Below are 23,280 nucleotides of genomic sequence, written 5' to 3'. Positions count from 1 at the left end.
CTAGCTGCATTCATGTCCCTACAAAGGACACAAACTCATCCTTTTTAATGGCTGCATAGTATTCCATGGTGTATATGTGCCACATTTTCTTATTCCATCTGTCACTGATGAACATTTGGGTTGATTCCAAGTCTTTGCTATTGTGAATAGTGCTGCAATAAACATACTTGTGCATGTGTCTTTATAGCAGCATGATTTATAATCCTTTGGGTATATACCCAGTAATGGGATGGCTGGGTCAAATGGTATTTCTAGTTCTAGATTCTTGAGGAATCGCCACACTGTTTTCCACAATGGTTGAACTAGTTTACAGTCCCATCAACAGTGTAAAAGTTTTCCTATTTCTCCACATCCTCTCCAGCACGTGTTGTTTCCTGACTTTCTAATGATTGCCATTCTAACTGGTGTGAGATGGTATCTCATTGTGGTTTTGATTTGCATTTCTCTGATGGCAAGTGATGATGAGCATTTTTTCATGTATCCGTTGGCTGTATGAATGTCTTCTTTTGAGAAGTGTCTGTTCATATCCTTTGCTCACTTTTTGATGGGGCTGTTTGTTTTTTTCTTGTAAATTTGTTTGAGTTCTTTGTAGGTTCTGGATATTAGCCCTTTGTCAAATGAGTAGGTTGCAAAAATTTTCTCCCATTCTGTAGGTTGCCTGTTTACTCTGATGGTAGTTTCTTTTGCTGTGCAGAACCTCTTTAGTTTAATTATATCCTATTTGTCAATTTTGGCTTTTGTTGCCATTGCTTTTGGTGTTTTAGACATGAAGTCCTTGCCCATGCCTATGTCCTGAATGGTATCACCTAGGTTTTCTTCTAGGGTTTTTATGGTTTTAAGTCTAACATTTAAGTCTCTAATCCATCTTGAATTAATTTTCGTATAAGGAGTAAGGAAAGGATCCAGTTTCAGCTTTCTACTTATGGCTAGCCAATTTTCCCAGCACCATGTATTAAATAGGGAATCCTTTCCCCATTTCTTGTTCTTGTCAGGTTTGTCAAAGATCAGATGGCTGTAGATATGTGGTATTATTTCTGAGGGCGCTCTCTGTTCTGTTCGATTGGGCTATATCTCTGTTTTGGTACCAGTACCATGCTGTTTTGGTTACTGTAGCCTTGTATAGTTTGAAGTCAGGTAGTGTAATGCCTCCAGCTTTGTTCTTTTGGCTTAGGATTGTCTTGGCAACGCAGGATCTTTTTTGGTTCCATATGAACTTTAAAGCAGTTTTTTTCCAATTCTGTGAAGAAAGTCATTGGTAGCTTAATGGGGATGGCATTGAATCTATAAATTACCTTGGGCAGTATGGCCATTTTCACGATACTGATTCTTCCTATCCATGAGCATGGTATGTTCTTCCATTTGTTTGTGTCCTCTTTTATTTCACTGAGCAGTAGTTTGTAGTTCTCCTTGAAGAGGTCCCTTACATCCCTTGTAAGTTGAATTCCTAGGTATTTTATTCTCTTTGAAGCTATCGTGAATGGGAGTTCATTCATGATTTGGCTCTCTGTTTGTCTGTTACTGGTGTATAAGAATGCTTATGATTTTTGCACATCGATTTTGTATCCTGAGACTTTGCTGAAGTTGCTTATCAGCTTAAGGAGATTTTGGGCTGAGACGATGGGGTTTTCTAAATATGCAGTCATGTCATCTGCAAACAGGGACAATTTGACTTCTTCTTTTCCTAACTGAATACCCTTTCTTTCTTTCTCTTGCCTGATCGCCCTAGCCAGAACTTCCAACACTATGTTGAATAGGAGTGGTGAGAGAAGGCATCCCTGTCTTGTGCCAGTTTTCAAAGGGAATGTTTCCAGTTTTTGCCCATTCAGTATATTGGCTGTGGGTTTGTCATAAATAGCTCTTATTATTTTGAGCTACGTTCCATCAATACCGAATTTTTGAGAGTTTTTAGCATGAAGAGCTGTTGAATTTTGTCAAAGGCCTTTTCTGCATCTATTGAGATAACCATGTGGTTTTTGTCTTTCGTTCTGTTTATATGCTGGATTATGTTTATTGATTTGCGTATGTTGAACCAGCCTTGCATCCCAGGGATGAAGCCCACTTGATCATGGTGGAAAAGCTTTTTGATGTGCTGCTGGATTTGGTTTGCCAGTATTTTACTGAGGATTTTTGCATCGATGTTCATCAAGGATATTGGTCTAAAATTCTCTTTTTTTGTTGTGTCTCTGCCAGGCTTTGGTATCAGGATGATGTTGGCCTCATAAAATGAGTTAGGGAGGATTCCCTCTTTTTCTTTTTCTTTTTTTTTTCTTTTTTGAGACAGAGTCTCGCTCTGTCGCTTAGGCTGGAGTGCAGTGGCTGGATCTCAGCTCACTGCAAGCTCCGCGTCCCAGGTTTATGCCATTCTCCTGTCTCAGCCTCCCGAATAGCTGGGATTACAGGCGCCTGCCACCTTGCCCGGCCAGCTTTTTGTATTTTTTAGTAGAGACGGGGGTTTCACCGTGTTAGCCAGGATGGTCTCGACCTCCTGACCTCGTGATCTGCCCGTCTCGGCCTCCCCAAGTGCTGGGATTACAGGCTTGAGCCACCGCACCCGGCCCTAGCCTCTTATATTAAGTGATTACTAAGTGATTAAAGGCTGGTTGTGTTAATCACTTATTGCAACACCTTGCAGCTCAGTTCTCTTCAGCCCAGCTTAGCTTTTGGTAAGTGGATGTGGTATTCTATTAATAGATATTTATCAGCTTGACCAAGGTACTTGATATAGTGGTATATAAATCCTCTATATTGTTATTGATTTTATTGTCTACTCATTCTATCAGTTACTGAGCAAAAGATCTTAAAATTCCCAACTCTGATTGTGGGTTTGTCTCTTTCTTCCTTTAGTTCTGTCAATTTTTGCTTCACACATTTTGAAGCTTCGTTGTTAAATCTCTACATTTGGATTGCTGTCTTCTTGATGAGTTGATCCTCCCTATTGCTAGTATTTCTCTTTATCATGAAGTCTATTTTGTTTTAATATAGGCATACAAGCTTTCTTGTGATTAGTGTATGGTGTATCTTCCCATTTTACTTTCAGCCCATCTTTATATGTAAAATGTGCTTCTTGTAAAGAGCATATAGTTGGAACTTGAGTTTTTAATCTTAATACTGTATTTGTATTGGAATGGTTGTACTATTATTGATACAATTTAGTTTAAGCTCTGCCATAGATGGGAGCATCCATATGTGGCTCTTAAGAAGAGCTTAGGCCTGGGCGCGGTGGCTCAAGCCTGTAATCCCAGTACTTTGGGAGGCTGAGACGGGCGGATCACGAGGTCAGGAGATCGAGACCATCCTGGCTAACACAGTGAAACCCCGTCTCTACTAAAAAATACAAAAAACTAGCCGGGCGAGGTGGCGGGCGCCTGTAGCCCCAGCTACATTGGGAGGCTGAGGCAGGAGAATGGCGTAAACCCGGGAGGCGGAGCTTGCAGTGAGCTGAGATCCAGCCACTGCACTCCAGCCTGGGCGACAGAGCAAGACTCCGTCTCAAAAAAAAAAAAAAAAAAAAAGAAGAGCTTAGGGCCACATGTGGTGGCTCATACCTATAATCCCAGCACTTTGGGAGGCTGAGGCAGGAGGATTGCTTGAGGCCAGGAGTTCAAGACCACCCTGGACAATGTAGCAAAACCCCATCTCAACAAAAAAAGTAAAAATTAGGCCTGGCGCGGTGGCTGAAGCCTGTAATCCCAGCACTTTGGGAGGCCGAGATGGGCGGATCACGAGGTCAGGAGATCGAGACCATCCTGGCTAACACGGTGAAACTCAGTCTCTACTAAAAAAAATACAAAAAAAAAAAAAAAAAAGTAAAAATTAGCTGGGTATGATGGCACATGCCTGCAGTCCTAGCTACTTCGAAGGCTGAGGTAGGAGGATTACTTGAGCCTAGGAGTTCAGGGTTACAGTAAGCTATGATCATGCCACTGCACCCCAGCTTGGGTGACAGAGTGAGACCCTGTCTCAAAAAAAAATTTTTTTAAATAAAGAGCTTGGCACTTTTTTGGAGTTTAGGTCTTTTAAATTTGTGCCCTCAGCTCTCTGATGAATTTAAAAGAAATTAATGATTTTTCATCTTATCTGAATTATTTTTAGGTCGTTAGGATGGGCACAAGTATCTCTTGCAGAAATCTGTATGTTGAAGAAGTCGAATTATCAATTAAAAATGTATTCAGCACTTATATCAATGATTCTCTGTAGGGGCAGTTATTCTCCCTAGAGGGTGTTTTGGAAATACATCTAGGTCCTGTTGAATGTTAAAGTAACAGGGTTGAGGGTAAAGACTTCTAGCTTTTTTGTTTGTTTGTTTGAGACAGAGTCTCACTCTGTCACCCAGGCTGGAGTGCAGTGGCGTGATCTTAGCTCACTGCAAGCTCCACCTCCTGGGTTCACGCCATTCCCCTGCGTCAGCCTCCGGGGTAGCTGGGACTACAGGCATACGCCACCACGCCCGGCTAATTTTTTGTATTTTTAGTAGAGACAGGGTTTCACTGTGTTAGCCAGGATGGTCTCGATCTCCTGACCTCGTGATCCCCCCGCCCAGGCCTCCCAAAGTGCTGGGATTACAGGTGTGAGCCACTGCGCCCAGCCGACTTCTAGCTTTTGAAGGAGTGAGATCTCGGATCTAGGTTCGAGATTACCCAACTTTTTCTGTAAAGGGCTAGACATTTCACATGACTTTATGGGCCACATGGTCTCTGTTGCAACTCTTCAGCTCTGCTGCTGTAGTGTGAAAGTAGCCAAAGGCACTACATAACTGAATCAGTATGGACGTATTCCAATAAAACTTTATTTACAAAACTAGTTGGTAGACAGTAGTTTACCAACTTATGATTTAGCTGTCCATCAGTGCATAACAAAAAATTGTCTGTGATTTGCAAAATTGAGAACCATACCTGGAAAAAGTGTGTTTATAATTATCCGGGTCTGGAATATCTTACATAATGCTTTTGTGCATGACTTTTTCAATTTGCTGAATTTATCTACTTTCCTATTATTGGATGGTTTTACTATTAGCTGTATCTTCCAGGAATGCAACCATGATTTGGTTGAGAAAAAGGTTGTACTTTGCTTAAGAAATTTACTGAGTTTTTTTTTAACCATTTCAAAAAGTTACAGTATTGATGGCAATGCTAGCTGTGATATTTGTCTTGCCCATGGCAAATACATATAGAAACCTCCATTTATAGATAATGCATTTCTACTTATTCTATACATACACATGAACACACATATATTTAGCCTTTATTTCAAAACATCAAATATAAAATGTGTCAACAATACTTAGTTACATGTTGTCATTTTATAAGTCTAAATTTCTTCATTATAAGTAATTGTAAGCATAAGCATTTAATTATTTGTGCCTTCTAATGTAGTTGTGTATGATCATAAATATATTGAAATACTAAGTTGTTCATTATCTCCATTTTTGACATCTATAGATGTGTTGTTATTACCTATGTTTCATTTCAGAAGTGGTAGAGAGGTTGTTATATTTTCTGTTTGTGTATAGGAAGCATTGAGTTTGATCAAGGTAAGAACCACAACATATATCTGTCCCCCTTAGTGTGTATTTTGGGGGTGGGAGAAACAGGAAGAAAAGAACAACAAAAATAATTCCAACTGAATCATTTGTTACTTTGCAAAACACCTGGTCTCACGGTTCTGCTTTCTCCTCCCTAGCTCTGCATTCTCCAGACTCTGTGCTTTCCTAAGATAGGAACCCAGAAGAAGACTGATCATTTCTTGCAGCTCTAAAAACCATGGCTCGGGTAAATTGGAGTTTCTTTGTGCTCTCTTCATTTACTTTTTTACAGAGTATGTGTATGTATTCCTCACTCCTGAAGCTTCATTCCTAACTGACCTCACTCAGGAATATGCTCCTCATGTTTGTCCCATTCTGATAAGTGATAGTGTCTTCCCTAAGTGTGTCTTTCTAATCTAACCTTTAGTCACATACTTACTCAATAATCCATTCAGCATCTTTGACTAGGAACACTGATCTAACAAAAGCAGAGTTCCCTGATTTCATAAGGTTGAGGAGGTTGTTAAATGGCACAACACATGAAAACCTTTTGAACTTCTCTTGAGATCTAAGTTCCCAGGTAGACAAGACAGGAGTTGGTCTTGACTGGGCTCACTCTCGATATGTGGCAAGAGCTCATGCTTTATGAGTTTTTAAGATTAGGAAGATGATTAGGGACTGAATACAGAGAGATCAGGGATCTTCCCCAGGAATATATAATTTAATATGGATCAATTTGAAATTTGACATTATGTGCTGGTCTTGAATGTATAAATTTGGATTATGGTTTTCACCTTTCTGTTGCTTAGAATGATGAAAAGTTACATTTACGGATGAACGATAAATATGATCATAATGAAGATGATCATTCACTAGCAGAAGTTGTTAAGAATAATAAACTCTGAGAATCAAGAAATACAAGATTTTTACAACCTAAAATGTTCAAATATGAGCATTTATTATGTCAGATATATTCATTATATAGGAGCTATTCTGTAGCCTATAAAATATTTACTAAATTGTTGATGACAAGGAAAATGTTTATGATATGGTACTCTGATCTAGTGGCGAACCTGGAGCTTCAATAAATTCTTTAATTTTATACAGATCTTATTTTATAAGGTTTTACAGGAAAATTTTCCCAGTTATTTTGTTTATTCCTTACATAGTGAAGAAAGAAGCTTACATTTATTTTGAATGTATGATACACAATATACATATTGTATAGAATGCTTGTGTATGCTATTTCTTTTTTTTTTTTTTTTTTTTTTTCTTTTGAGACGGAGTCTTGCTCTGTTGCCCGAGCTGGAGTGCAGTGGCCAGATCTCAGCTCACTGCAAGCTCCGCCTCCCGGGTTTACGCCATTCTCCTGCCTCAGCCTCCGGAGTAGCTGGGACTACAGGCGCCCGCCACCTCGCCCGGCTAGTTTTTTTTTTTTGTATTTTTAGTAGAGACGGGGTTTCACCGTGTTAGCCAGGATGGTCTCGATCTCCTGACCTCGTGATCCGCCCGTCTCGGCCTCCCAAAGTGCTGGGATTACAGGCTTGAGCCACCGCGCCCGGCCTGTGTATGCTATTTCTTTTAATTGGGACATAGCATTTACTTTATTTCCAGACTTATCTGTAAAGTAAGATGTTCTATATGCAGAAAATATGTATAGCAGGCCAGGGGCAGTGGCTCACACCTATAATCCCAGCACTTTGGGAGGCCTAAGCAGGAGGGTCCCTTAAGGCCAGAATTCAAGACTAGCCTGGGCAACATAACAAGACCCCTGTCCCTACAAAAAAATTTGAAAATTATCAGGGCACAGTGGCACGTACTGTGGTCTCAACTACTCAGGAGACTGAGACAGGATCACTTAAGCCCAGGAGTTCGAGGCTGCAGTGAGCTATGATGGTGCCACTGCACTCCAGCCTGGGTGACAGAGTGAGACCCTGTCTCCAAAACAACAATAACAACAAAACTATAGCGATAGGAATAATCAGGAACATACTTGTACTTTTCAGCCTGTGTGCTGTGTTGCTTCCTTTGTGGAGGGGTGCCCTTCATCTCCCTCTCCATTGAAAATGTATTTTTTTTTGGCCGGGCACGGTGGCTCACGCCTGTAATCCTAGCACTTTGGGAGGCCGAGGTGGGTGAATCACAAAGTCAGGAGTTTGAGACTAGCCTAACCAAGATGATGAAACCTCATCTCTACTAAAAATACAAAAATTAGCTGGGTGCAGTGGCAGGTGCCTGTAATCCCAGCTACTCAGGAGGCTGAGGCAGGAGAATTGCTTGAATCTGGGAGGTGGAGGTTGCAGTGAGCCAGGATTGACACTCTAGCCTGGGTGACAGAGCAAGACTCCATCTCAAAAAAAAAAAGAAAAGAAAAAAAGAAAAAGCATTTTTTTATTTTCCAAAACTAACATTTTGTTTGTTGTTTCAGAAATTAGTGATGTTCAGGGATGTTGCCATTGACTTTTCTCAGGAAGAGTGGGAATGCCTGGACTCCGCTCAGAGAGATTTGTATAGAGATGTGATGTTGGAGAACTACAGCAACTTTGTATCACTAGGTAAGGAATCTGGCCTTCATGTTTCAGGATCTACCTTTGGAATGGCTGCTTTCTCTGCTGTTATTTCCAGGTTCTTTTTTAAGTAATTAACTGAATTTCTTATTCTTTTCAAAGGAGGAGTCTAAAATTACTGGAAGTAGACATGGTTTCTCAGGGCACCTTTATCTTTTCCATCCTTCAGAAAGCCTTACTACTGCCTTCTGATACCATCTTTCTGCCATCTTCCTTGATGATCGAAGGGCTAGATTTGAAGTTTGGGATACTTGGAATATTGGCAGATAAAACAGCTTATACATTGTTACAGTTTAGATCTGCTAAATGAGCTCTAAATAATTCATAGGCCCAGTCACAGATTAAAAAAATAGATGCAGAGATGTATGTTTTTTCTGATAAAAGAGTTCACATCATTTGTATAGTGATAGAGTGGATCAGTGCATTTCGCCAACAACTCAAACACAACCATTAATTAGAACAAACACATTGTCTTATATGTTCTTGGTAGTTGAATATTACATATTAAGAAATTTGGGCTGGGTGTGATGGCTCATGCCTGTAATCCCAGCACTTCAGGAGGCCAAGGTGGGTAGATCACAAGGTCAGGAGTTCAAGACCAGCCTGGCCAACATAGCGAAACCCCATCTCTACTAAAAATACAAAAATTTAGCTGGGTGTGCTGGTGTGTGCTTGTAATCCCAGTTACTCGGGAGACTGAGGGAGGAGAATCACTTGAACCCGTGATGGAGGTTGCAGTGAGCTGAGATCACGTCACTCTACTGTAGCCTGCGTGACAGAGCGAGATTCCATCAAAAAAAAAAAAAAAAAGAACTCTACATTGGACATTGAATGACTATGCTAGAATCATCTTTTACTGGAAAATAGTTGAGGGGAAACCTGTGATTGTCTAAGAAACTTTGTTTTCTTCTGTAGTATTCTTATATGAAACAAAATCCATATCAATTACAACTTTAATAAGTGAGTTTCCAACCTAGATGATCACTTTATTCCTTGTGGTGGAATAAACTGTCTCATGCCTCTTCCTTCCTTTCTCCTCTGAAGCATTTAGGAAGTTATTGATTAATACTTGTCCCTAGAGGACCCAAGTTGTGTGGGAAAAAAAAAACCTGTGACTTGAGGAGAAAAGCAAGGGTTTTTCAGCATGATCTTCCTAAAGACTCTTACCTAATTTCTACTACCTCCTTTCCCGTTGGTCTTTTATTATAATTCTTCCCACTTTCAAAAGAGGGAATGGGTTTTGGCCAGGCGCGGTGGCTCCCGTCTATAATCCCAGCACTTTGGGAGGCCGAGGCGGGCAGATCACCTGAGGTCAGGAGTCCAAGACCGGCCTGACCAACATGGAGAAACCCCATCTCTAGTAAAAATACAAAAAATTAGCCGGGCATGGTGGCACATGCCTGTTAATCCCAGCTACTCAGGGGGCTGAGGCAGGAGAATCCCTTGAACCCGGGAGGTGGAGGTTGTGGTGAGCTGAAATCATACCATTGCACTCCACCCTGGGCAATAAGAGCAAAACACAGTCTCAAATAATAAAAGAGGGAATGGCTCTTCCTCTTCCCCAGTGACAACACTTTTATGTCAACTTGGGAGTCAATTCCTTTCCAGATTGTTTCTTTGAATTTAGACTTACTGTCTTTATTCTTTTAATATATTGTTCATTTATCCAAAATATATCTTTTGAAGGCCTATTCTCTGCCGAGGACTGTAGTAGCCATTGGGGAAATAATGGTCTAGTAAAGGTTCTTACTCTGCTGAAACACTTTCTTGTGGGAGAAATACAAAATACATGAGGAAACAAAATTCTATGTATATGTGTATGTATGGATATACATATGTATACATGTATTTAATATCAATATAACAACAGGTAGTGATAAGCAGTACAAATAAAGGTAAAGAAAGGTAGGCAAGTAAAGAATAATGAGGGGTTAGAATGGCCTATTTTAGATTGGTAGATTTTGGAAAATCCTCTCTGAAGAGGTAATATTTGAACAAAAACTTGACTAAAGTAAGGGCATGAGTCAAGCCAGTATCTGAGAGAACAGTGTAAAGGCCTTGGGGTGGGTATTAACTTTGTAGGAGGAACAGAGAAACATTATGTCCAGAGAAAAGTGAATACTAGAATAATAAGAAAGATGGTTAGGCGATGGGAAAAAAAAGGACTGAAATTTTATTCTCTAAGGTGGTGCCTTCTGACTCCCATTTAAAGCAATTGCAAATCTCCAGAGGAAAGTAAGAGGCCTTTAGAATTCTCATAAGTTAAGATCAACAAAAGGTGAGCTCATAAAGGTCATCAAACCCACAGGGAAATGGGTCACAGATGAGTGATTGGTAATCTAAAGAAACAACATACTACATGGCAAAAATCTTTACATAGTAGGATGATTAGATGTAGCTATAAGCTCTTGGTGATAGTTTAAATAAATAAAGAAATTAAACCACAAAAATGATAACTAATAGATTTTCATAAAGGGACAGATATGAAAGGAAACCAAATAATTTCTAAAGGTTCTATTTAGTTCTTTTTAAAAATAATCATTAAAAGATTGACAACTTTGGCTACATGAAAATTACTCTCTTCATCAAAAGACATTGTAAAGACAGTAAAAGAGGCCAGGCGCGGTGGCTCAAGCCTGTAATCCCAGCACTTTGGGAGGCCGAGATGGGCGGATCACGAGGTCAGGAGATTGAGACCATCCTGGCTAACACGGTGAAACCCCGTCTCTACTAAAAAATACAAAAAAGTAGCCGGGCGAGGTGGCGGGCGCCTGTAGTCCCAGCTACTCGGAGGCTGAGGCAGGAGAATGGCATAAACCCGGGCGGCGGAGCTTGCAGTGAGCTGAGATCTGGCCACTGCACTCCAGCCCAGGCGACAGAGCGAGACTACGTCTCAAAAAAAAAAAAAAAAGACAGTAAAAGACAAGCCATGAATTGGGTGGAGATACTTGCACTGCATATAGACAACAATGAAATTAGTATCAGAATAGAAAAAGCTTTTACAGATTGATAAGAACAAGATAAATAACAATACTGAAAAATTTGGTAAAAGGTATCTATTGGCAGTTCAAAGGGAAAAAAATGCAAATTAGGCCGGGCGTGCTGGCTCATGCCTATAATTCCAGCACTTTGGGAGGCTGAGGCGGGTGGATCACTTGAGGCCAGTTGGAGACCAGCCTGGCCAACATGGGGAAGCCCCATCTCTACTAAAATTACAAAAATTAGCTGGGCATGGTGGCAGGTGCTTATAATCCCAGCTACTCAGGAGGCTAAGGCAGGAGAATCACTTGAACCTAGGAGGTGGAGGTTGCAGTGACCTGAGATTATGCCACTGCACTCCAGCCTGGGTGACAGAGGGAGACTATCTCAAAAAAAAAAAAAAAAGCAAATTAAAACCACAATGATATAATTATTGCACATGCTGTAAATTGGCAAAAATTAAGATGCTTGACAGTACTAGGCATTCTCAAGATTTGGAGGCAGAAGTGTACTATATCTTGATATATTCACAATAGTCACAAAATGGCAACAACCCAAATGTCCATCAACGAATGGATGAATAAAATTTGCTATTTTCTTACAACGAAATATTATTCAGCAATAAAAAGGAATGAAGTTCTGATCCATGCTTTAACACAAATGAACCTTGGAAACATGCTATAAAGAAATACCTGAGGCTGGTTAATTTATAATGAAGAGAGATTTACTTAGCTCATGCTTCTGGAGGCTGTACCAGCGTAGCACTAGCATCTGCTTGGCTTCCGGTGAGGCCCAGGAAGCTTTCAGTCATGGTGGAAGGGAAGGGGAGTCGGTGCATTACATGGCAAGACAGAGGAGGAAGTTCCAGGCTCTTTTAAACAACCAGATCTCGCGCGAACTCATAGCGTAAGAACTCACGACAGAGTCTTACTCTGTCACCCAGGCTAGAGTGCAATGGCCCAGTCTCTGCTTACTGCAACCTCCTTCTCCTAGGCTCCAGTGATTCTCCTGCCTTAGCTTCCCGAGCAGCTGGGATTACAGGTACCTGCCACCACACCCAGCTAATTTTTGTATTTTCAGTAGAGATGATATTTCACCATGTTGGCCAGACTGGTCTCAAACTCCTCACGTCATGATCCACCCACCTTTGCTTCCCAAAATGCTGAGACTACAGGTGTGAGCCACCACGCCCGGCCAAGAACTCACTCTTTACCACAAAGATGGCACCAAGCTATTCATGAGGGATCCATCCCTATGATCCAAACACCTCCCACCAAGCCCCACCTCTGACACTGGGGATTTCGTTCAACATTAGATTACATCAACATGAGATTTGGAGAAACAAACATCCAAACTATATCCCATGCCAAGTGAAAGAAGCTAGATACAAACACTGCATATTATATGATTGCATTTATATGAAGTGTCCTCAATAAGCAAATCTATACTGACAGAAAGTAGGTTACTGGTTACCCAGCACTGGGGATGGGGAAGAGGTAGAATGGATGGAGAATGGGGAGTGGGGAAATGAGAAGTAACTGCTAATGAGCACAGACAGCATTTCTTTTGGGGGTGAAAAATGTTTAAAAATTAGATTGTTGTGATTGTTGCACACTCAGTGGGTATACTAAAAGCCATTGAATTGTGCAGAAATAATATGGAAATGGTTGCCAAACTTGTGTGTACTTTAGAAATAGCTATGGTCTTTTAAAAAATTTCACAGCCCAAGCCACACCCCAGACTAATTAAATAATAATCTCTAGGCATGGTACACAAGTATCATTATTTTTTGAAATTCTCTAGGTTTTTCAAATGTTTAGCCATGTTTAATAACCACTGCACTGTGGTATTATCTGAGAACTTTTTTAATTGAATGTTCACTCCATTTAATTTATTACCAATATTCTTGGATTTATTGATCCCCTATTTTATGCTTTTTGTTTCCTCTTTTTATCTTATGGGCTTAAAAAAATTTCTCCCTCCTTAATCAGGGTGGACACGATCCTGTTTTGGTTTTTTTGCAACTCCATTTCCCCTTTGTTTTGTTTGGAAAACATACAATATTGATATATTTTTAAAAGTTATCTTTAAATTTTTATCATGTGTACTTAATTCCTTTTAATACCCATGATATTTTGTAGTTTTTATTCATTGTAATTGCATCTGAAAAATTATATATTCAATGGACATTATATATTTCAGTGGATACTAAAATGCATTTATTCAGTCCATATACAATATTTGGTTTGCATATTGCTTTGCAATAAACTTGCTCTATCTCCACCTCTAGGATTTCAAGGCCAGCAAGTTGAAAAACATACATATCAATAATAGTATCTACCGTGAAATAAATTGGTAACCATTGTGGCAATTAGTTGAGGTTCTAAGGAGAGATAAGAAATTGACATCTCTATGTCAAATATATATTTTATTGTCACAGAATTCTTATCAGAAGTATACCAGCAAAGTATACCTATTATAAACTTTATCAATAGTGGCTATTATGACTTAGAAATATCTTTGTTGAGGCCAGGCATGGTGGCTCACGCCTGTAATCCCAGCACTTTGGGAGGCTGAGGCAGGCAGATCACGAGGTCAAGAGATCAAGACCATCCTGGCCAACATGATGAAACCCCATCTCTACTAAATATACAAAAATTAGTTGGGTGTGGTGGTGCATGCCTGTAATCCCAGCTACTCAGGAGACTGAGGCAGGAGAATCGCTTGAACCTGGGAGGCAGAGGTTGCAGTGAGCTGAGATCGCGCCACTGCACTCCAGTCTGGCAACAGAGCAAGACTCGGTCTCAAAAAAAAAAAAAAAAAAAAGGAAAGAAATATCTTTGTTGATTTGTAGATGAAAAACAGGAGAGCATTTCTGCCACTGCCGGTGAATTTAAATATTTTGGGGGTATTTCTGCCTGTTTTGGTACTTCAGTTATCATTATTGTTTGTGTTACTTGACAAATACATACGTAATTTAGCGAAGTCTAAAATTCATGTCTAACTTTCCTTAAGATAATGTAAAGGATATTGGAATGCTTTAACTTTGATCTATTTCTCCAGTCTGGTACTGTTGTCTGATATTTTAGTTCTGTTCTTTTTTTAACCTACAAAATGGGCGTTATTTTTGTTTCATAATGGCAATGTTTGCTTGTGGATTTGTTGACGTAATTATTTTTTATTTGTATGCTATTCCTCTTTCATTATACCTTCCTTCTGGGATATTTTATTTATCATGAAATATATTAGGGAAGGCTTACTGGTTTTTGTTTTTGATATGGAGTCTTGCTCTTGTTGCCCAGGCTGTAGTGCAGTGGCGTGATCTCAGCTCACTGCAACCTCCGCTTCCTGGATTCAAGCAATTCTCCTACCTCAGCCTCCCGGCTAGCTGGGATTACAGGCTCCCGCCGCCACGCCCAGCTAATTTTTTTATTTTTAGTAGAGAGTGGGTTTCACTATGTTGATCAGGCTGGTCTCAAATTCCTGACCTCAGGTGATCCACCCACCTCCACCTCCCAAAGTGCTGGGATTACAAGTGTGAGCCACCACCCCTGGACTGTCTTATTGTTAATAAATGCCGTGTTTATTTTTGTCGTCGTTGCAAAATAACCTTGTTTCACTGTCATTCTTGCCTGATGATTTACCTAGGTATACAATTCTATACTGACAATTATTTTTTTCTCAGCACTCTGAAGATATTATTCCACTGTCTTCTGGCTTCTATTGTTGCTCTTGAGAAGTCTGCCATCTGTTTCATTGTTATTCCTTTTGTAAGTAATCTGTATTTTCTCTGGCTGCTTTTAAGATTTTTTTCTTTAAGATTTAAACGTAATTGATTATATTGTTTCACTTCTAGATGTTTGACATTCTCCCTCTCCCAGGTCTTTTTTTTTTTAACTGGTCCCTTTCTCGTGGTTTTTATCTTATACTTTCATATATTTCCAGCACTTATGTGTCATACAATCCCAATTTCTGGGAAACATGTCTAATTTTGCTGTTTCTTGTATCCCTGGGGACTCTTGTATAATGATGAATTATCCATAGCACTTGTTTCTCTTTTTCTTTGAGAGTCCAGGCCAAGACTGTCCCTTGTCATTTTCCTTTAAGGTTTGATGGATTTGCTTTTCTTTCTCTGAACTTTATGCCTTGAATATTTCCAATTTTGTAAAGAGGTTAATTTGTAATCCCTGCTCTTTTGTTGAGGAAAGGTCTTGTCCGTTGAATTTTTTCAGACCATTAAGATACAAACATCTAGGTAATTAAAATCAACAAATATCCCAAAGGTAACTGTAACTTGAGAGCATATTTACCCCCTCTACTTTCTGGTTCCTACTTCATTGTAGCACCCTTGGATCTTCTTTACTTTCTTTTATGCTTCACATGCTTTTAAAAGGACATTTGTCATATTTTTCCAGTATTTATTGGTGTTTTTTAAGAAATCTGATGCACCATTTACATATTAACAATATTGAATCCTTCTATTGTTGAACATGCTAAATCTGCTTTTCTTTTTATGTTCTCTGTAAAGTTTTAGGTTTTTTTCTGTTTTTGTTGTTTTGTTTTGTTTTGAGACAGAGTCTCGCTGTGTCACCCAGGCTGGAGTGTAGTGGCACAATCTCAGCTCACTGCAACCTCCAACTCCCCAGTTCAAGTGATTCTCCTACCTCAGCCTCCCAGGTAGCTGGGACTACGGGCACCCACCACCACACCCAGATAATTTTTGTATTTTTAGTAGAGACAGGGTTTCACTATGTTGGCCGGGTTTCACTATGTTGGCCAGGCTGGTCTTGAACTCCTGACCTTGTGATCTGCCCACCTCGGCCTCCCAAAGTGCTGGGATTAGTTTCATGTTTTTTTCTTAAAAGATTTTGCACATTTCTTAAGCAATTTCTCAGTACATTTTGTTTATATTATGAATAGGAATATTTTGTTCTGTAACATTTTCTAAATGGCTAATACTGATGTATATTATGTATGAGAAAGTATTGATTTCTATAAATTGAAAATCTCATGGAAATATCTAATAGGTTTTCAGTGGATAATAGTGGATTTCTAGGTGGACAGTTTTGCTCTCTACATGTAATATGTGGTCTCTTCCTTTTCTGTTTGTACTTTAAAAAAAAAGGCAACTGTATTCAGTAGGACCCTCTAGCGGAATTTGAAAACAAATCATTCTTTTCTCAAACTTTATTGGCAGTGTTTCTAGTGTTTATTAAATACATTTCTATAGGCATCTGGTAAATACTCTTAACTAGGTTTTTACCTAATTCTAGTTTTAGAGAACTTTTAATAAAGGGTCTTAGAATATATTTAAAACATTTTTGCATTTCTTGAAATAATGCTATTTTATTCTTTAAGCTCTTTATGTGGGAAAATGGACTCTGATGTTTAATTATTCCTGTATTTGTGGGATAAAGTTTATACGATCATGAAGTATTATCCCTTAAATACACAGCTAGATTCTATGTTGCTAATATTTTCTTTTAAAATTTTACTTTTGTTTACAAGATTGGCTTCGTTTTCCTGAGGTCATTTTTCAGTGTTGTTATATGAGTTAATTTAACTTTGTAAAATGACTAGGGTAGATTACCATATTTTTATATGTTCAACAACAGCTATGTATGATTACAATTACATATCCTTTTTTCTTTTTGAAACAGAGTCTCACTCTGTCACTTAGGCTGGAGTGCAGTGGCCCGATCACAGCTCACTGCAGCCTCCACCTGCCTGAGCCCAGGTGATCCTAGTTGAGACTACAGGCACGTGCCACCATGCCTGGCTAATTTTTATAGTTTTTGTAGAGATGAGGTTTTGCCACATTGCTCAGACTGGTCTCGAACTCCTGGGCTCAGGCAATCCACCTGCCTTGGCCTCTGGAAGTGCTGGGATTACTGGTATAAGCCACCACACCTGGCCTATATATTCTTTAATGTTTGGGTAATATTGCCAGTAAACCTACCAGTCACTGGAATCTGTTGCCTTGAATATTAGATACAACAGGTACAATGACCAGCAGATACAAATGATCATCAGTCGTAGGTATCTATTGCCTTTTAGGAGCACAGACACTGAGCTCAAATTTAAACTTTTTATGTAGTTATTGCTGTATATCAGTTATTTTATCTTCATGGGTTATTTTTCATGTTTTTCATCTATTTCATCCAGTTCTAATTTACTGTTGCGTTGTTAATAGGTTTTTTTCATAAACATTTTTAAAAGTTTTATTTTTAGTTGATACATGGGCCACAGTGTGATGTTTTATACATAGGTACATTGTGTCATTATCAAATCAGGATAATTAGCATATCTGTCACCTCAAACACTTGTCATTTCTTTGTGGTTAGGACATTCAAGATGTTCTCTTCTAGCTATTTGCAAGCATTCAGGACATTTTTGTTAACTATATAGTCACCCTATTGTGCAATATTACATCAGAACTTATTTCTCCTATCTAACTATAACTTTGTACCCATTGACCAATCTCTTCCCAGCCACCCCCTCAGCATCTGGTAACCACTACTCTACTCTCTACTTACATAAGATCAAGTTTTTTAGGTTCCACATATGAGTGAGATCATGTGATATTTGTCCTGTTCTTGGCATATTTCACTTAATATAATGTTCTCTAGCTTCATCCAAGTTGTCAAAAATAACAGGATTTTATTCATTTTTATAGGTGAATAGTATTCTATTCTACATGTAAACCACATTTTTGAAAATCCATTTATCTTTTGATGGACACTGAGTTCGAGTCCATGTTATTGCTATCGTGGATAGTGCTGCAGTAAACATGGGAATGCAGATACCTCTTTGACATACTGATTTCATTTCATTTGGGTATATACCCAGTAGTTAGATTGTTGGATCATACGGTGGTTCTATGTTTACTGTTTTGAGAAACCTCCATACTGTTTTCCATAATGGCTGTGCTAATTTACATTCCCACCAAAAGTGTATAAGAGTTCCCCTTTTTTCCACATTTTTACCAGCATTTGTTATCTTTTTAATAGCCATTCTAACAGCAGTGAGGTGATATCTGATTGTAGCTTTGATTTGCATTTCCTTATAATTAGTGATGCTGAGCAATTTTTCATTTACCTGTTAGCTATTTGTATGTCTTGAAAAATGTCTATTCAAATCTTTTGACTATTTTTTAATCAGATTTTTTTTTGCTGTTGACTTTCTTATATATTCTTGGTATTAACGCCTTATTAGATGCATAGTTTGTGAATATTTTCTCCCATTCTGTAGGTTGTCTCTTTTTTGTTTTGAGATGGAGTCTCGCTCTGTCACCCAGGCTGGAGTGCAGTGCTGCGATCTCTGCTCACTACAACCTCCGCCTCCCAGGTTCAAGTGATAATCCTGCCTCAGCCTCCCGAGTAGCTGGGACTACAGGCACGTGCCACCACGCCCGGCTAATTTTTTGTATTTTTAGTAGAGACAGCGTTTCACTGTGTTAGCCAGGATGGTCTCAATCACCTGACCTTGTGATCTGCCCGCCTCAGCCTCCCAAAGTGCTGGGATTATAGGCGTGAGCCACCATGCCCGGCCTGTAGGTTGTCTTTTTACTCTCATTTCCTTTGCTGTACAGAGCTTTGTACTCTGATGTAGTACATTTATCTGTTTTTGCATTTGTCAGTGCTTTTGAGGTCTTAAAAAATCCTTGCCCAGATCAGTGTCTGTTTCCCTGTGTTTTCTTCTACTAGTTTCATAGTTTCTAGTCTTACATTTAAGTCTTTAATCCGTTTTGAGTTGAGTGGTGAGATAGGGGTCTAGTCTCATTCTTTTGCAGGTGGATATTCAGTTTTCCCAGCACCATTTACCCAAGAAAGTGTTCTTTTTCCAATGTGTGTTCTTGACCTTCTTGTTGAAAATCAGTTGGCTGCAAATACTTGGATTTTTTTTTTTTTTTTCCTGAGTTCTCTATCCTATTCCATTGGTCTATGTGTCTGTTTTCGTGCCATACCATACTGTTTGGTTACTGTTGTTTTGTAGTATATTTTCAAGTCATGGAGTGTGATGCCTCCAGCTTTGTTCTTTTTGTACAAAATTGCTTTGGCGGCCTGGCACAGTGGCTCACGCCTGTAATCCCAATACTTTGGGAGGCTGAGGCAGGTGGATCACCTGAGGCCAGGAGTTTGAGACCAGCCTGGCCAACATGATGAAACCCCATCTCTACTAAAAATAAAACAATTAGCTGGACATGGTGGCGGGCGCCTGTAATCCCAGCTACTCAGGAAGCTGAGGCAGGAGAATCACTTGAACCTGGGAGGTAGAGGTTGTAGTGAGCCGAGAGTGTGCCATTGCACTCCAGCCTGGGCGACAAGAGCAAAACTCCATCTCCGACCTGGGCCAGTTCACCCCTCCTTAGGCAACCTGGTGGTCCCCCGCTCCCGGGAGGTCACCATATTGATGCCGAACTTAGTGCGGACACCCGATCGGCATAGCGCACTACAGCCCAGAACTCCTGGGCTCAAGCGATCCTCCCACCTCAGCCTCCCGAGTAGCTGGGACTACAGGCATGTGCCACCGCGCCCGGCGCAAAACTCCATCTCCAAAAAAAAAAAATTGCTTTGGCTGTTTGGGGACTTTTGTGGTTCCATACGAATTTTAGGATTGTTCTTTGCATTTCTGTGAAAAGTGTCATTGGTGGTATTTTGATAGGGATTTCATAACATTTGTAGATTGTTTTGGATAGTATGGACATTTTAACAATGTTAATTTTTCTGATCCATGAACATGGAATATATTTCCATTTATTAGTTTTCTCTTTAATTTATTTTGTCAGTGTTTATAGTTTTCATTGTAAAATTCTCACCTCTTTGGTTAAATTTATTCCTTGTGTTTTCTGGTGGTTTTTTTTTTTTTTTTTTTTTTTTTGGCTATCATAAATGGGATTGATTTTCTTTTCACAGCTTCCTGTTGGCGTATGGAAATGCTACTTATTTTTGTACATTGATTTTGTCAGTCATTAGCACCTTATTTTGTTCATTTGATGAGCTCATATTTTCCTGAATGTTCTTGATGTTTATGGACACGTGATGATGTCTGCGCACTGAGCAATTTATTCAAGAGTTCACAGGCTGGACCTGGTGTCTCATGCCTGTAATCCCAGCACTTTGGGAAGTCGAGGCGGGTGGATCACCTGAGGTCAGGAGTTTGAGACCAGCCTGACCAATATGGTGAAACCCCATCTCTACTAAAATTACAAAAATTAGCCGGCCAATGGTGGTGTGTGGCTGTAGTCCCAGCTACTCAGGAGGCTGAGACAGGAGAATTGCTTGAACCCTGGAGGCAGAGGTTGCAGTGAGCCGAGATCATGCCAATGCATTCCAGCCTGGGTGGCACAGAAAGACTCCATCTCAAAAAAAAAAAAAAAAAAGTTCGCAGTCTGGCTTTGTTTGTGCCCATCCTTCTTCCAGAGGCCTTCCAGACATTCTAAACAGACTTTCTGTTTATTCCCTTGAGCCTGTAACCACTGCATCCATCTCAGCATTAGAGGGCATTAAGCCCAGGCTTCCTGCTAGACTTGCAAGGGTTCCAAGGTTATTGTGGCTCTCCACCTGGCGTTATATGGGGGTCCAGACAGGGACCTGAGCCCAGAAGACTGTCCTGGTGGCCCAGATAGGTGTGCCTTCAGCAGGTCCTTGCACAGGCAAGATAGGTCTCTAATTACAGTGAGAGGACTGGAGCTGAGACTGGGCCCCCTCAGGATTTGCTGTTGGACAGAGGCTGGCAAGCTTATCTTGTTGGCTTAGACAGGTCCGCATCTCCCAGCATGTCTCTGCACAGATGGGGTAGTTCTATGACAACAAGAGGGGCTAGAGCTTAGACTGGGCCCTCTCAGGATCTGCTGTGGGACAGAGGCTTCCACGCACAGATGGGATAGTTTCCTGACTGCAGTGGGAAGTGCTGGAGCTGTGACTGGACCCCCTGAGGATGTGCTGTGGGATGGCAGCTGATGAGCCCATCTCAGCCCACATGGGTGTGTCTCCCACCATGTCTACCCAGAGGGGATGGTTCTCCAGTTATTGTAGGAGGGCTTAAGGCAAAGACTGGGCTTCCTCAAGGTCTGCTGTGGGACAGAGGTTGGTGAGCCCATTGTGAAGACTCCAACTCCCAAACCATGAAATACGGATGAATCTTACTCTGGATCCTTGTATGAGCAGTTCTGAGCTGGCACCCCAGCTGAGGAGGCTGGAGCTAAGCCACAGAGCAACTGTGAGGTTCACTACCAGGACTATTGTCAGCAGGCATAAGAGACTCTCCACCTAGACACTAGTGTGCATGATTCCTCCTGAACCTTTTGGCAGATGGTTTTGATTGCACACCCAAGGCCAAATGGGGCTGTGGCCAAGCCCTCTGGGGAATGGGGCCATTTTCAAGCTTGAACCTGGGATCAGCATGGGAGATCAGCCACCTGGGTGCCAGTCTGCACTCTCAAAATGACTTTCCTGGGTCTTGGGCTTTACCCGAGTTTTACAACCTCCTACCTGAATTCTAAAGCTTCTGCAAAGAGACTTTGATCTGTGGATGGGTGCAGAATTCTTGTTGTGAGGGGATATGAGTGGGTTATCTCCTATTTCTGCCATCTTGCTGACGTCACTCCCATAATCTCTCATAAACACTTTTTAACTCCTAAATTTATGGTTTCTTTTTTCTTTCCAGTGCTTTGGATTTGTGCTCAATCTAATTTTTTTCTACACATCCCTTTTTTTGTATTATTTATGGATATTTTCAAATAATTTTGGTATTTTGGTTTTGCTAATTATTTCTGCTGTCTCTACATTTCTGTTTTACTAATTTTCTGATTTTTATCTCATATTTTGGGTTTTAGTTATGCTTTTTGCTCACTTCCTCTTGAAGTGAAATCTTAATTCTCTTGTTTTTAACTATAATATTTCTTGTTTTTTTCTTTTTCTTTTTTGAAATGGAGTCTCGCTCTGTCACCCAGGCTGGAGTGCGGTGGCCAGATCTGGGCTCACTGCAAACTCCGCCTCCCGGGTTTACGCCATTCTCCTGCCTCAGTCTCCCGAGTAGCTGGGACTACAGGCGCCCGCCACCTCGCCCGGCTAGTTTTTTTGTATTTTTTAGTAGAGACGGGGTTTCACTGTGTTAGCCAGGATGGTCTCGATCTCCTGAGCTTGTGATCCGCCCGCCTCAGCCTCCCAAAGTGCTGGGATTACAGGCTTGAGCCACCGCGCCTGGCCAATATTTCTTGTTTTTTAATAAATGCACTTAAGACTGTAAATTTCCCTGGGTACAATTTTAGCTGATTTCATGGAATTTCACACAAAGTTTCTTTTACTATTTAGTTCTAAATTGTTTTAAAATTTTATTTTTATTTCTGTCTATAACAAACATCATATAGAATTGTTTTAGTTAATTCTAGGATTATGTGTTTTTTGTTTTAATTTTTAGTTTTATGCTAATGTGATAATTGAAAACATTTTATGTCAGTTTTCTCTACCTATATTATTAATTGTTATAGTCTTCCTTGTTTTTATTTTTGGTCTGTTTGTATTCTATTCCCTACTATGATTGTAATTAATTTCTTTGTATGTCTGCTAGTTTTTGTTTAGGAGCTAAGTTGTTAGTTACATAATGGTTGTGACTATTTATTCTCTTGCCTGGCTCTTAGATGATGTCCCTGAGCTGATTTCACTGAGAAAACTGAAGCTAGCAGAAGAGAAGAAAGATTCCTGCTTCCTTGTCTGTTTGCCTACCTTCATCTATATTCATTCGACCTCTTTTCCTATTGACATGTAACCTTTTTGTGCCTTTACTTAAGCCCAGTACCCTCACTTGTATACTGAATTCCATTCCTTCTCATATTTTGACACTGTTGAAGCAATTGCCCTTTGTCTCCTCTAACATGAACTTGTCCATATCTTTTACAATAATTTTCATCAGCATACAAACGTGCCATAATTTCCTCTATCTTAAAAGGAAAAAAAACAAAAACAAATCTTTTGACACACATTTTCCTCTTGATATAGCTCCATTTCTTTGCTACTTTTTACAGAAAAATACAAAAGAATTTTCCATATTCCCTAACTCTAGCTCTTATCTCATTCTTTTGAATCTGGTTCAGTCAGAATTTGCTCCCATTATTCTGCCAAAACTATTTTTGTGAAGATTACCAGTAATCTCCATATTGCTAATAAAGCCATTTTTAATTTAGGAAGCACCATTTAGGCCGAGCACGGTGGA

The 23,280-nt window shown here is 40.0% G+C and overlaps 1 protein-coding gene across 1 annotated transcript in view; it reads left to right on the top strand.

The window, feature by feature from the left end:
- The window catches only part of ZNF420 (zinc finger protein 420), a 38,850-nt gene that overhangs the window by 6,473 nt on the left and 9,097 nt on the right, over window positions 1-23,280 (top strand). The window contains exons 3-4 of the mRNA XM_023229368.2: window positions 5,680-5,768; window positions 7,950-8,076. Coding sequence (XP_023085136.1) covers window positions 5,760-5,768; window positions 7,950-8,076 — 136 coding nt within the window. The 5' untranslated portion in view covers window positions 5,680-5,759. The remainder of the gene's footprint in view (window positions 1-5,679; window positions 5,769-7,949; window positions 8,077-23,280) is intronic.

This window comes from Piliocolobus tephrosceles, chromosome 21 (genome assembly GCF_002776525.5).
Source record: "Piliocolobus tephrosceles isolate RC106 chromosome 21, ASM277652v3, whole genome shotgun sequence".
NCBI classification, from domain to species: Eukaryota; Metazoa; Chordata; class Mammalia; order Primates; family Cercopithecidae; genus Piliocolobus; species Piliocolobus tephrosceles.
This window is presented reverse-complemented; position numbering and strand designations above follow the sequence as displayed.